Genomic DNA, 16,377 nt, shown 5'->3' on the forward strand with positions numbered 1-16,377 from the left:
TTCACAGTAACAGCTGCTGACAGTTCATTCCAACACTGTCTACAGGAATATTCCATCATAAGAAACTAGCATCAAGGATTGTGGAGTTACTGTGTTACTACATAGAGTATTCTTTGGCCTTTTATTTTTACCATGAAGCGCTTACGGTGGAAGGCAAGGGTACGTATATGCCTAGAGTGCTGAAGTGCTGTAGGGATTTTACACATTACTGTCCTCCTGGGGGAGGAGAGGAAATAAGGAAGTCTGGAAGAGTACTGGCAGTCAGGAAGGGAACTGTTTATATTGGTTATGGCACCTCCTGTATGTGAGACATAGTTGAGAATACAATATAGCCCGGGATACATAGTTTGTTTTGCTGGATAATGACGTTTGCTAGCTACATTTGCAGCTCCTAAGGCATGCAGACTGGGTTAAATTGGTGCAGCATGCTTCCTATGAATGCTTATTTTCAGCTGACTGCTAATCTGGTTGGCAGCATCTAAATCTTTAGCTATTCTCCTAGTCAGTGCTTTAAACAGCCTGCTACAGATCTCTGTGCTTTAGCGACTGTTCTGGTACCAAGAAATGAAGATGTTTATTGGAGACTGACCTAGATTCTTTCCCGCTAACCTCCCCACTAAGCAATAGCATTTCTGCACTGCAGTGATTTTATTACCCTTTTAAGCATCCCAAGAAGGTTGTTGAAATGCACTTGACACTGCTTGTCTGTTCCTTAGCTATGTTTGTTTGGGCTGCTCCTTCTCTTCTGGCTCAGTTAAATCTGAGATACAGTGATACGGCTCGTTGTTACTAGAGCCCGTCTGCTGCTGGAGTGGATCGTTTTCTGCAGCAGATCTCACTGGTTAGATATCAAGTCTGTTTAGAACTGATTAATCAAACTGCTGCATCCGCTGAAATCATAAATGCTGTATTTCAAAGCTTATTGTTTGTAGGGAAGAAAAAGCTATCAAATCTGTGTGAAGTCTCTGGTGCTAGTCAAGCGAAAAATCACATCCTGACTTAAAACCAGGGAGGTTTGCAAATAAACAGTGGGAGTTGATAGGTCTGCTAAACCAGGCTAATGGTCGTACTCAGGATGCTTCCCATCGCTTCAGTGGCATTAGCAGTAATGTAGCAGAACAATTCTGCTTATAAAGACTTTCTTGTTCTACTCCATTTCCTGACTGCTTGTCCTGTGGATGTCCAGGCTTGGAACATTATGGGTAAAAAAAAAGCAGCTATGATATATATTAGAGGCTGAATTACTAGCATAGTTCTTAGCACACTAGCACTATAGCGTGTTATGGTCATTTGCTATGGTTGTTATAGACTTGTCATCCTGTAGCATGTTTATTATTAGCACTTACTTATATAGCACCCAGTTCTGGATTAATATTGGTTGCAACATCTGGAATGTACAATGATGTTTGAAAACTACTCCTTAACCCCCCGTGAGCTTGGAATCTAGCACGTAACAATGCTGACCACTGAAATATATACACGTGATGTAGTGAAAATACACTATATATTGCTATTCCATTAACAAACTCATGTTTTATAAATGTAAAGATTATCTTATATGTTTATATCAGTGAAAAGATCCAGCTCTGCTTCCCTGTTCCATTTGTATCTGTTCAAGGTTTTACTTATACACTTTTTGTATTTTTTTCTCATTTCAAATGGCAAATATAATAGATTAAATCAAGTTTAACAAGAACCATCAATATCGCTGAACGATTTCCCTGTAGTGTAGGACAAACCATATTGGGTGTTCACACTGATAGATGTCTTTGAAAGATATCTTTAAGTGAAGTCATCCTGCCACATCTCTGAACATGCAAATCGTGACGAAATCGTCCAAATAGGCCTGCATGTATGGACGACCAAATATATCGTTATGGTTCAGCTGAAGAGTGCATTGTTGGTCGTTCATTACATACACACGGAACGATATGAACGAAATATCATTGAACGATATCGTTATCATTTAAAGATAACTCTTGTGTGTATGCACCTTAAGAGCTCACACCAATTGGATTTATTAAATACATTTTACATGTATATTTAAGCATAGAAATGGGTCTGACACTAGAAAGCATTGTTTGTGTTGTCATACCCATTGATGTTTTACTTGCATTTCTTAAATGTTTGAAAAGATACATGTTCCATATTTTTTGCCTTTATCATACGTTGTTAAGCATACAGTGATCTCTAAAACTCTAATAAAATGCAATGCTTTTAGATTTAGGCTACTATAAGTATTAGGGTCACGAACGCTATGTGAACGCCAATGAGTACGAACCCCAGAGCAAGCTTGGGAAACGTCTAGTTGTCCATTGTTCTGGAGAAGATATAAATGGTGTCTCCATCATTCAGAAAGATTATCATTGGAAACGTGTCACCTCAGTTTCCATTGGCAGATTCTGTGTAAACACTTTTAGATGTTGAACTGTGCAATGGTATGGTTATGGTGTTAAATATGTACATTAATTTTTATTAGCCATAACAGTAGACTGGTTACCTAGGACATTAGGAAAACAACAGTGACATAGCATATGAGTCGCAGTGCTGATTACTATTTACACTTGTGGTCGAGGAAGGATACTATGGAGATCTTGAACACCTTGCTTTCACTTGCAGGGAATGCAAATATATGGAGCAAACAGGCTGCCACCGATCCTGATCAGACAAGTGACATGTTTATATGCTTTAAAAACGCTAATTGCAGTATGATTTTCTAACTCCAGTATTATACTTTAGGCTAGATGCACTGATGCTTGTGTTTAAGCTCCATGCACTTACTCACATTACTGTTCAGCACATAGCATGCAGACTTAAACACTCCCAGAATGTCCATAAGACTCCCACATTTCCTTGTAGGTAGACTATTCTCACTAATTTACATTTCTCCAGTGAAGAGTGTGGTCCACCGGCTTGATGACATGATGACCGGCAGTGTACAGTGGGTGCGTGAATGCAATCATGGTTCCTCCCATCTAGATGCCCATTCAGGATTTACTAGTAGTCTAAATTTATAAAAGTTGTCAAGAATGTCCAGGATATGCTCCAAGTTCCTGGCACATGAGTACCAATATGATATATGAATTCTGCTGCCAATATGCCTGGAACTAATCTCTGCTTTGGGTAGGTGAATAGTGCATTTAAAGGATGTGGTATGATTGGTTGACAGTTATCATGTCGTCTTGCATCAGGTCAACACGAGAATCTAAGCATGTCAACATTCATCATGTCGACACAGATGATATGTTGACATGATGAACTGTTGACAAACTGTCCTTAGTGGTCTAGTTGTTGTTTTGCCACCTCTCGGGCAACAGCGGCGGCTCCAGCGTCGTCTTTCAGGTCACTTGCGGAGCAGTTCCAGCTGGCGATTTCTTAGCAGCAGCGTTCTGGTGACTATTCTACCCTCTATCCCAAATCCCTAACCCTTACCCCTCATCCCCCCACCCTCACCCTAACCTCCCCCTGCAGCCTAACCCTCCCGGCGGTACCTAACCCTAACAGTCAGCTTCTTTAGAATGTCAACATTTCACATGGTAACTTTTCAGATGTCGACATTGTATATATATTGACTTACTGGGGATGTCGACATGATGCCTGTCGACACATTCAACCATGTCAACTTTCTAATGTCGACATTATGAATGTTGTCTTGTTTACTGTTGACCAGGGTATTAAGGTGTGTACACACTAGACAATATGCTCCCTGAGCGATATCTAGTGTGTCCCTGGCAGGGTGTGCTCAATGTCATTCATGACATTGAGCACACCCGCTGAACGATATCATTAACGATATTATTCAGTGCCGGGCTCTCTTCCCCCATTCCCCAACATGCAGCAACCTTACGACATCGTCAGGTTGGCCTGCATGTTAACCCGATGATGACGAACGACCCGCGGGAACGCGCGTTGTCATTATCGTTCATCGTTTTTGTGATAAAAATGGACGATAAAGTGGACGACTGAATGATAACGATATCGTTATTGTTCAGTCGTCCACTTTAATCGCCCAGTGTGGACCCACCATTAGGGTTGAAACATGCATTTACTAAGAGCATTTGTTTATCTTGAAATGGAACAAAACCTAAAAGCAAAATAAGTATGTTTCTTTTCCTTAAATGTTTATTTAGAAATCATGGTTGAGTGGTTAAGTGAATGTTGCCATATTTCTGTGGAAGAATGTGACACATATCAAGGTACTAACTTTATCAATACATAAATGAAATTATCAGAAACAAAATAACGCTTTAGCTGACTCTTGTTCTTTCTTTTTATTCATAACACTTGAAAAAAAATCTGAACAGCGGTGCAAAAGATTTCCATAATGATGTGATTTCCTTTGCTCTTAGTGCATATATCATATTACTTCTCATAAGTGAGATCATGGAAGCTCTCAGTCAGCAAAAACTTATGTAAGTCAGTATACAATACCCATTTGTCATTTCCATAAATGTATATAAATGCCTAATACACTTACTTTTAAATTCCTTCATACTAGTTGAATAGCACTACTGGCATTTGCATCTGATAATATAAAAGAATGCCCGTTTTGCTGCTTTGTTCAATATTTGAACTTCTTTAAACAAACTTAAGTACACTTTTCTATACACATGAAATAACTCTTCATAAATGAATATAAAGTACAGTTTCGGCTATTTTCTGAAAACCACAGCAGTCATTTCCTGTCCATTCTGTAAATAAATACCACTAGTGTTCAGGTGAATTATACATCCTGATGAATACAAGAGTGTTATTAGCTGTATTTTAAAACAGATGTTCTAGTTGGATATTTAGGTCAAATGGGTGTTAGAAAATGGAGTGAATGGATAAAAAGCAACTTTCAAGAACAAAGTCTAAATCTGTGCATGAACCTGACAGCAAACAGGGTTTGTAGAAATAGATATCATTGTCAGCTGAATGTTTTACTTTGTGGATTTAAATCCCCAAATGCTGCCCTCATTACAGCTGCCTTCATTGGGTGGCTTAATAAACATAGTTTCTGGCTGTTTGTACAAATTACAGCACACGTCCCCTGAAAAGAGAGACAAAGCACGGTGGCAGCTGGCCCAATGAAATACTTTTAAAAACCTGGCATAGGAAATAAACAGTGCACACTAATAATGCTAATGCTAGATGTTGACAAAGAGGCATTCACTCTCTTACTGGTCACTACCAGACTGCTGTACTTTCCCAAAGCATCTTTCATAGTGTGCCCAGATGATGCACGACGCGAGAGAGGATGGCGACTCCAGACTTTGGATGGAACTGAAAGTGTTCTTTGAAATCAATATCTCCCCCCTTCACCCTGTTGTCTGCATGCTTGTCTGTCAGTTGCTTTCTATGCCGCAAGCAGCTGCCACCTCATTGAGCTTAAACTGTTTGCTTGTGCTATGCAGGGAACAAGAGACCCACTGTTTCTGACTGGTGTGACGTTTCCCTCGGAGTATCCCATCTACGAAGAAACTAAAATAAAGCTCACGGTGTATAATGTCAAGGATAAGTCTCAAGAAACTGTGAGTATATTGCTGGCACTTCTTTCATTTTTACCACTTGCCTCCATCCACTTCAGGGCTCTCTAGAATGACATTAAAGCTAGCAATGGACAGGGTAAGTGCTCTGCATGTGCCATTATCTATTTGGTGAACTCCCTAATTACACTTTGTGGTGATTCGTGGATGTTTTCTAGCCGGGCAAATGCTGTTTTGCTCAATGCTGAAAGGCCACAACGACTGAGCACCAACTCTTTAAAAATAAATAATCTGCATTCATTTTTTATGAATCAAGCCCTTATTTTTGCTGTTGTTAGACTGAGGATGCATTTCTTGAGATGTTCCTTGTGTCTGGAGGGGGGTTAACTGCAGACGTACTTAAAGCTCAATGGAGCAAGTCTCATGCTCGTCTGCAGCTTAGAAAGGGAACAGATGGATTAAATTAAACACTGCAAATAACCTTACAAGAAATATGGCTTGTACAAATGGGCCTCTTCACAGCAATCTGGTAACCTGTTATATCAATGTTAGCGGAACATTAAGTAAGATCTCACTGAAAACCTGAAGGGAAAACCTTGCGTTTGTAGGTGGGAATCTGACAAGTTTTCTCTAGATGTCTTAGATTTATATCCCAGGCTTATGTCTAGACTCTAGTTTAGTTGGTAATAAGCACAAAATAATAACAGAATCTGGTATATTTAACTGTTTTGTCACTACATGTGAAACTGCCATTCCATTCCCTACTCATTTCAGTCGATGATTGCTTTTTATGTTTGCCCAGGCATTTTGCTATGATTTGGGAAAATGTAAATATGCATATGAGTATGCTTCCCTGGAACTTCAATTGTTCTATGAAAATGTGCTGAATCTGGATTTTGTTCTGGGCTGTTTTGGTGAATGTTTCTCCATCGCTGAATTTTTATCTGCTCCAATTTCATAATCGTCCACCCATGTGTCTATTAAGCTTCCTTTTTAAAAAAAAAATCAGGTAAATTCCTTGATATGCAAGCAATTCTACTGTATCTGTCTATGTCAGTAGTATATTTAGGCTTTAACATGGATAATTATTCCCATATTTAAAGCAGCAATCTCATAGCAAAAGGATGTGTTTATTTTTTTTATTTAATTTACTGTGGCAGATTATAAGAAGCAGCATGGTAATTAACTTTTTTGCCCCCTTCATTTGTTCTTCAGACTGCTATTAGTGACTCATAACTCTGCAGATTTTCTACAGTGTTATGTAACTACCATGACATCCACAGTCACATGGCACATAAATGTAGTGAGCAAAGAGGCTTTAGAGCACCCATCTGAGCTGTTTTACCTGTGACATCCTCCAACTCTTTCTCTTCCCTCTATCTTCTTATGACCCTCTGTGATATCTGTGAGCCTATATTGGCTGTGTCTGTATTTATTAGCCAGATAATATGTTTTGTGTATGCACGGACATTTTCTCAAAAGCAACTTGATTTTACAGAAACCTGTTGTTGAGTGGATCAGGGTATGTGTTGCTAAGTACAGGAGTTTTGCATACTAGGAAATTAAATTCCATCTTTGTGGGATGAAATAGATGAGCTGGTGGGCGTGAAGAAGGTACAGTTAATGAGGCCTTATTTCTCCTCACCAATTCGACAAAGCAGAATTTGCCATGTCCTGTTATTTCACTGGGATGCATTTTGCACCTTACGGGCGCAGTTTGGTGGAAAAGGCGAACAGTGACCAATGTAATAAGAAGAAACTTTAAAGACGAATGTGTCCCATGTAATAAAGACACTTCAGATGTTCCCTCACTGGCATGATTATTTTACAATATAAATAAGGCTAAACCAAAGAGTATTATAGGAGAAAAAAGTAAAAATGGAAATGGATTAAGAGCATACTTGCCAACCCTCCCTCATTGTCAGGGAGACTCCCTGAAATAGCAGCAATCTCCCTGAAGAGTCTACCAATCTCCCTCATTTCACCTTACCCTCATTATGACACTGTTATATAAAAGAAAAAACAGAGATATATACATTCAAATGGGATCATTAGTATAATTTTCCTGCATTGGTTATAAGGCACAATGATCCCTATGGTTACATGTATGTTCTGAGAAGCATCAGTATATTTTCATCAACAAGTAGATCTTACTAACTGCTTTGGGGCTCATTTACATGTGGAATGGATGCAAATCAATTTTATGACACGCCTCTCAGATGTAGCAGTACACGCCCAGTTTAACGCGCGCTCGTAGGTGTTGCTTTCACAATCTCCCTGAAATGCTTTTTCAAAAGTAGGCAAGCATGATTAAGAGTTTGATACTATAGTGAATGGGTGTTTTGACTCTGTAGTGATATATTAGTTACTTCCCCATGCACAGATACAATTGTAGGTGTATACCTTCTTTATTGGAGTGTTTACAAATACCGGGACATGGACGTGCAGTTGCTGAGTGAGTTGCTGACAGGTGCAAATAAAAAAGCAGCGTGTGACTTATTTTGTGTTTCTCCATGTTTTTTTGTTGATTTCTGAGCATTGTAAATGTGCCTTATGCAGTACTTGATATACATTTAAATAAATAAATGAGTGTGTATTTGATATACTACTTCCATACAGAAAGGGGTACTTAGAAATGTTTTTGCAAATAACAATAGTTGTTGAATTATGTTATACCCTTATACATATATATTTATATACTACACTCTTTGATATAGTACATCAAGACTATCCCAAATCCATTTTTATAACTCATATTTATTTCTATAGCATGTGTCACAACTCAAACTCACCTTTTTCTGAGCATCATGTGAGTGTGCCAAGTTTAATTAAAACCAGACTACCTGGCCTTTCTATTAAATGCCCCCTTTAATATCAAATACTCACCCTCATGTATTGTATTCTGCCACTACTAAGTCTGGTATTCCCAAAGCTAACGTCTGGCTGGCTGTTCGCCCATACTTATCTCGACGTATATTTAATCAGATTTACTGTTATCCTAACCATAAATGTAGTGATACCAAAATAAGCATTCCCTAGTGCATGAACGCGTATAAAAACACAACAACAGACTTAATTAAATTGGGTTTAATATGACATAGATAAGTCTCAATGCTTCAGATAAAAAGAGATAATAAAGATAGACACATGGTAATGATTGCAACCATTTTCAATTAATTTAAAGGACATAAAATATAATATTATCTTACATTTCATTTCAGTTACATTGCTTTTGTCAGGGAATAGTATTGAAAGGGGAAGCAGAGTCAATCTATATAGGTTTTGCCTAAATTGACAATTCTTTTAAGGATAAAATGGGGTTTGAAATTCCTCCACGACCCATCTTCCTCATCTGATCTCTCTGGGGAGGTGTGAAAGCTGATTTCACTCCATGGAGCAGCTGTTCCATGGAAACGCTACAACTTCCAGAACTTCAGAACTTTTGAGGGAAACTGCCCCATTGTGAATTTTACCATTAGACAACTGCCCATCATTTTCCACCAAACCACATATCAATTTTCACTATTATAGTTGTAAATCTGGCTGATGTCATTTTTGTGACGGCAGGATCCCACCTCAGTCTACATAAAGTATGTTATGATGCTGAGATCTTGGATGCAAAATATACACATGAATCTCTTACAGTAGGAATAATGCCAGAAATAATTGCAAAGTAATAAATTCCATTAAATTCAAATAGAGTTTAGGTATTATGATGAAGATGTATTAACATCTCACTAATCCCGGCACTAAGACATTGTGCATTGCCGCTTAGCACAGAACTGCGGGATGTCTTAGTGCAGCATGTACTAAAGAGTCAGTCCCTGGAGAAGTGTTTTGCTCACTTCCTCCCTTTGACAATCTCTGTCCAGAATGGGCAGCCGTAATGCATGTACAACATTTTCAGGAAGACCCATTATATATCAGTGAGAATGAACTGTTCATGCACAAGGTGCATCCAGGGGTGGCAACAGCATGGGTGGATTTAGGGGTCAGGCCACCCTTAGGCACAATATTATTGAGTGCCTGTTGCCCCCAAGATCATGGTGAGACTCCGCCCCTCCCAGTTACCACGCAGCTGAATTGTGGAACTGGAAAGCTCGGATCCAAGGAGACTGCTATGCCCCCCCAGGCTAGTGGTGCCCCAAGGCATGTGCCTAGTGGGAAATCCAGCACTGGGCAGGGGGACTTGTAAATAAGCACACCACCATACTCAGATGCTGCTATGTGTTTAGACTGCTTTTTGCCACATAGTAAATTGCCATCACACTTTGCCGCCATAGCGTTGTTAAGAGAAACCAGAAGAGACATTTCTGCTTTAGCCACGGATTGCTTTTTAATACATTATGGAGAAGCAAAAAAAAAAAAAGTGGTTATCACCGTTTGATACACTGACTTGTATATTTTTGTCCCTGACTGACCCAGGTGGTCAGCCGTATATATGCTCTGACCTGACCAAATGATCTTGTCAGAAGAAAACAGTTTTCTTACCTGGTCCCCCCTGTGAGGATACTTTTTATACACCTACAGGTCTTTTGAAGTATATAACCCTTTGAAATGTATACACTATTTTGAGGACTCTGAAAGGATATAATTTCTTGGACATTAAACCCTAGAAGTTCCCAAAGCGCTACTAAAGGTGTTATACAGTATGATAGAATAGTTGTTATGTAGAAAGATAAAAAAAAACCCATTTAAATATATCAGCAAAATTGCGTCTTCATTATTATGGCTCATAAATCCAGTCGTATCAGATGGTATTGAAATAACAGAAAATACATCAGAAATTGAAAATGAAATAACAATATAAAATTCCAGTTTAACTAGCTGAAAAACTACTTGCATAGCGTAATGGTAAATATTACGTGTCCTATTTAAAAGATTTAAGTGTAAGCAATGAAATGCAGCTAATAGAGTCTGAAATGTTCTGAACACAATTGCCCTGTAGGTGAACCAGTTCTGGGGTGATGTGATTTTCAGATCAGTCACTCCTTCTAGTCTTTAAAATCCAAATAATCAACCGTTGATGCTTGTAAGGGGGAGAGTTTTCCGTGATTCTGATCATAATGTCGACATTCACAATTTCTATACCAAAAGAATGATGTTGATATTGTTAAACTGTCAACATCATTAGTGATTACACCTGCAATATGTCAACGTTGACATAGGAAATGTTGACATAGTCATAATAGCAACATTTCCATTAGGGTTAGAGTTAGGGTAACCATTAGGGTTAGAGTTAGGGTAACTATTAGGGTTAGGGAAATAATTAAAGCAAAATAGAAATTGTTGACATTTTGACAATGTCGACATTTCAATAATGTCGACATTACATCAGTGTTTATTGTCGACATGGTTAATGTCAACATTATGAACATGTCCACATGTTTAGTGTCAACATTAACCCCATGTCAACATTCTCATGCCAACCTAACGATTGTCGACATAATATACCACACACACCTGTAAGTATGTCCACTGTAGCTGTATCCCACTTTGGTGGAATAGTTAAGATGTTCTGTTTAAAGGCTTTGAATTCTCTCTAATCTGTTTCCGGTTCCACAATGTGCTATTACCTGCTCCACACTCTCATTTGTGGCGATCACTGTAGGGTAGTTGTGCAGCCAGTTCGGGTCTCCCTCTCCGGTTTCGTTCGCAGTGTTTTGATAGCAACCACAGGAGTGTTTACGTGGTGTCGGCAGGAATTTCAAGTGTTCTTGGAAGTAGCATGCACTGCTTTAATCAACTGGTGGGGAGTCTTGGCAAATGGTGATTGAGATGATCTAAATCCATCCAGTGTCAGTAATGCCATATGAAATGCATTTCATTGGCATAACACCAAGCTTTGTTGGGGAAATAAGGGGTGATTCAGCTGTGAACTTAGGAACGATCACAGCTGCTAACATGTTAGCAGCTGCGGCTATGCAGCAGGAGGAGCCATGCCTCCTGCATGCATTACTGATCCGAGCTGCATCCTTGGACGCACCATTAAATCATCTGCGTGTCTCTCGACCGGCTGAGTGACTTTGGGATCACGCAAGCTGATGCCTTAAAGAGGCCAGGATGCTGGCCTCTTCCCTCCCCCCCAACGGCAGTGACACGCCTCTGTATTGGGAAATGGAGGCCGTCGCCGCCCCATCTCTGCCCACAAACAGCAGCAGACTGCCAATCATAACAGTTTGCTGCCGCTCTGCGTGCAATCACGCAGAACCCATTCTCTTGATGAAATGTCTGAGCTTAGAGTACAATATGTTTTTCTAGTGTTTGATATTCACAGTTGTATTTTTTTAAACTATATAGTGAGTGAATGAGACATGATTGGGATGCAGTGGGGGCTCAGGGTGTTGAACATTCATAAAATAAAAATAAAACAACAAACTTTATACACCTAATCTAACATGCATAGTATTCTTTTACCCAGTGTATGCACTTTTATTTATGCTTCTAGTTGAACACAAATATAAACAAATCAATCCACTGTACACTCATAACCACATATAGTACATGCTACTGTCCATACAATTAGAAATCTGTATAACTTGTATGCGTCATTTCCTGCACTGATTTTAAATTATTACGGTTCCTGAGTGTTTCCCTTTCTGTCTAACATTTATATCACTGACATTTTCCATACCACCACTTCTAAATTTCCACTTCAACCATGGTTGATTCATTTATCTTGCTTTCCTACAGTAATTACTGACCACTTTGTCATCATCTAGGAAATAATGCATACAAGCACATATATACATTAGTGTAACTTGGTAGAAGAAATGCATGCCAGGTAGGGGTGTGCACCGGCCACTTTTCGTGTTTTGTGTTTTGGTTTTGGATCTGGATCTTTCTTCGTGTTTTGGATCTGGATTGGTTTTGCCAAAACCACCCTTGCGTGTTTTGGGTTCTGGGTTTTGTGTTTTGGATCTGTATTTTTTTGAAAAAAAGCATAAAAACAGCTAAAATCACATAATTTGTAGGTTTTTCTGCTCCTATGCTATTATTAACCTCAATAACCTTAATTTCCACTCATTTCCAGTCTATTCTGAATACCTCACACCTCACAATAGTGTTTTTATGTCCAAAAGGTTGCACCGAGGTAGCTGGATGACTATGCTAAGCGACACAAGTGGGCGGCACAAACACGTGACCCATCTAGGCGTGAAACTGCAGTGGCAGACAGGATGGCATTGAAAAACTAGGCCCCAAACTGTACATAATGCAAAGAAAAAAAAGAAGTGCAAGATGGAATTGTCCTTGGGCCCTCCCACCCACCCTTATGTTGTATAAACAGGACATGCACACTTTAACAAACCAATCATTTCAGCGCCAGGGTCTGCCACACAACTGTGGCTGAAATGATTGGTTCGTTTGGGCCCCCACAAAACAAGCTGGCAATTTATCTGTCCCTGCACAAACTGGCTCTACGGAGGCAAGATGTCATCCTCATCCTCCTCATCCACCGATTCCTCACCCTCTTCAGTGTGTACATCCTCATCCTCACAGAGTATTAATTCGTCCCTGCTGGAACCACAGGTCCCTCTGTACGTTCTGGAGGCTGGTCTCCCTGGAAGAGTTGATAATTCATTTTATGAACATCATCTTCTCCACATTTTGTGGAAGCAACCTCCTACGCCTTTCGCTGACAAGGTTCCCGGCTGCACTAAACACTCTTTCGGAGTACACACTGGAGGGGGGGCAACTCAGGTAAAATAGAGCCAGTTTGTACAGGGACCTCCAAATTGCTTCTTTTTCCTGCCAGTACAGGTACGGACTGTCTGACATGCCTACTTGGATGCTGTCACCGATGTAATCCTTTAACAGACAGACGCACGCTTGTCGCTGCTGCTTTGAGGATTCAAGTGCGGCTACAGCCCACACAATTCACAAAGACAGAAAAAAAAAAGAATATTTTTATTGTTTGTGGAGCACACTTTGAGGGTTACACCACCCTTTAACAGACAGACGCACGCTTGTCGCTGCTGCTTTGAGGATGCAAGTGCGGCTACAGCCCACACAATTCACAAAGACAGAAAAAAGAAGAAGAATATTTTAATTGTTTGTGTAGAACACTTTGAGGTGTCACCACCCTTTAACAGACAGACGCACGCTTGTCGCTGCTGCTTTAAGGATGCAGGTGCGGCTACAGCCCACACAATTCACAAAGACAGAAAAAAGAAGAAGAATATCTTAATTGTTTGTGTAGAACACTTTGAGGTGTCACCACCCTTTAACAGACAGACGCACGCTTGTCGCTGCTGCTTTAAGGATGCAGGTGCGGCTACAGCCCACACATTTCACAAAGACCAAAAAAAAAAGAACAATATTTTAATTGTTTGTGTAGAACACTTTGAGGTGTCACCACCCTTTAACAGACAGACGCACGCTTGTCGCTGCTGCTTTAAGGATGCAGGTGCGGCTACAGCCCACACAATTCACAAAGACAGAAAAAAAAAGAACAATATTTTAATTGTTTGTGTAGCACACTTTGAGGGTGTCACCACCCTTTAACAGACAGACGCACGCTTGTCGCTGCTGCTTTGAGGATGCAGGTGGAATCTAGACGGGATTTGGAACCGAGGACACACTACCTCCATCAATTGTCTAAATCCCACTGCACTAATGTCGGATACCGGACGCACGTCTAACACCAACATAGCAGTCAAGGCCTCAGTTATACGTTTTGCTTCAGGATGACTGCTGTCGTACTTCATCCTCATCGCTAGGGACTGTTGGAGGGTCAATTGTTTAGTAAAAGTAGTGATGTTCCTACTTCCTCTCTGGGATGATGAACAACTCCCAGCAGCAGCAACAGCACTAGGAGGAAGTGGTTCTTGATCTTTCCCTATTTTATTTTTATCGGAGAAAGTTTGGTCCTCCATTTATGTTATATTGATATATATACGTGCGGCTAAAGCGCACACAAACACAGAAAATATTATTTTATTTTTGCTGGAGAGTAGTGCACTTTGTGGGTTACACCACCCTTTAAGAAATGAGCCAGCCGGCTCTTTACTTATGGGACACAGGCGCACGCTTGGCGCTGCTCCTTTGTTGATGCATGTGCAGCCACAGTGCACACAATTCACAAACACAGAAAATAATTTTTTTTTTGGTTTGGACTGGAGTGTACTTTCGGGGGTTACAGCACCCTTAACGGTCAAGCCAGCCGGCCCTTTACTTATGACACAGGTGCACGCTTGGCACTACTTTGTTGATGCACGTGCGGCTACTGCGCACACAATTCACAAACACAGAAAATAATTTTTCTTTGGTTTGGACTGGAGTGTACTTTCGGGGGTTACAGCACCCTTTAACGGTCAAGCCAGCCGGCCCTTTACTTATGACACAGGCGCACGCTTGGCACTACTTTGTTGATGCACGTGCGGCTACTGCGCACACAATTCACAAACACAGAAAATAATTTTTTTTTTGGTTTGGACTGGAGTGTACTTTCGGGGGTTACAGCACCCTTAACGGTCAAGCCAGCCGGCCCTTTACTTATGACACAGGCGCACGCTTGGCACTACTTTGTTGATGCACGTGCGGCTACTGCGCACACAATTCACAAACACAGAAAATAATTTTTTTTTTGGTTTGGACTGGAGTGTACTTTCGGGGGTTACAGCACCCTTAACGGTCAAGCCAGCCGGCCCTTTACTTATGACACAGGCGCACGCTTGGCACTACTTTGTTGATGCACGTGCGGCTACTGCGCACACAATTCACAAACACAGAAAATAATTTTTTTTTTGGTTTGGACTGGAGTGTACTTTCGGGGGTTACAGCACCCTTAACGGTCAAGCCAGCCGGCCCTTTACTTATGACACAGGCGCACGCTTGGCACTACTTTGTTGATGCACGTGCGGCTACTGCGCACACAATTCACAAACACAGAAAATAATTTTTTTTTTGGTTTGGACTGGAGTGTACTTTCGGGGGTTACAGCACCCTTAACGGTCAAGCCAGCCGGCCCTTTACTTATGACACAGGCGCACGCTTGGCACTACTTTGTTGATGCACGTGCGGCTACTGCGCACACAATTCACAAACACAGAAAATAATTTTTTTTTTGGTTTGGACTGGAGTGTACTTTCGGGGGTTACAGCACCCTTAACGGTCAAGCCAGCCGGCCCTTTACTTATGACACAGGCGCACGCTTGGCACTACTTTGTTGATGCACGTGCGGCTACTGCGCACACAATTCACAAACACAGAAAATATATTATTTTTTTAGCACTTGGGGGGAGCACCCCTGATGGACAGAGCACCCCCTGGACAACACTGCAGCACTCCTTTAGGACTGGGACACTGCACAGGACTTTGGAGTGGACACAGCCCCTATGGAGAACTGACTGCACAACACAGTCCAGCCAGCCCCTATGGACTTTGAAGTAGTGGACACAGCCCCTATTAACAACAGCAGCACAGCACAACACAGCCAGCCCCTATGGACTTTGAAGTAGTGGACAACAGCAGCACTACACTACACTACACTACACAGCCCTAACTCCCACCCTCCCTCTTCACTGTCCACAGCCGAGTGAGAAAATGGCGCCGACGTGGGTACCTTATATAGGATCCAAAACCCGCGAGACTCGGAAGGCGGGATGATGACGTTTTGCCTCGATTTCAGATCCGAGTCAGGCGGGAAAAGTCGAGCCTGATTCGGATCGGACTCGGATCGGGGGGGCTCGGGGGGGTTCGGATTTCAGAAATCCGAACCCGCTCACCCCTAATGCCAGGTCAATCACTCTTGCTCTCATGGAATGTGATCAAAAGAGACGGCTTTCCACGTGAATCAGTCCACGGATCAAAAGTCTGTCAACATGCGTGAAAGTGCTCGCAAGCAACTGGGGGTAGACTCCTTTAATGCAGAATAGTATAACACATTTTATTTTATTTACAAAATTAG

General features: G+C 41.0%; 1 protein-coding gene across 7 annotated transcripts in view; it reads left to right on the top strand.

The window, feature by feature from the left end:
* INPP4B (inositol polyphosphate-4-phosphatase type II B) overlaps window positions 1–16,377 on the top strand; it is an 813,539-nt gene that overhangs the window by 213,104 nt on the left and 584,058 nt on the right. For 6 of the 7 annotated variants that reach the window (XR_015869683.1, XR_015869684.1, XM_088445787.1 and 3 more), the window contains one exon: window positions 5,397–5,513. Coding sequence is in view for 5 of the 7 variants with exons in the window: in XM_088445787.1 (XP_088301913.1) it covers window positions 5,397–5,513 (117 nt within the window). In the remaining 2 variants the exon portion in view is untranslated. Of the gene's footprint in view, window positions 1–48; window positions 160–5,396; window positions 5,514–16,377 lie in introns of those variants that run through there. The other variant, XM_088445791.1, reaches the window with a different exon arrangement.

This window comes from Taudactylus pleione, unplaced genomic scaffold (assembly GCF_031769625.1).
Source record: "Taudactylus pleione unplaced genomic scaffold, aTauple2 ptg000389l, whole genome shotgun sequence".
NCBI classification, from domain to species: Eukaryota; Metazoa; Chordata; class Amphibia; order Anura; family Myobatrachidae; genus Taudactylus; species Taudactylus pleione.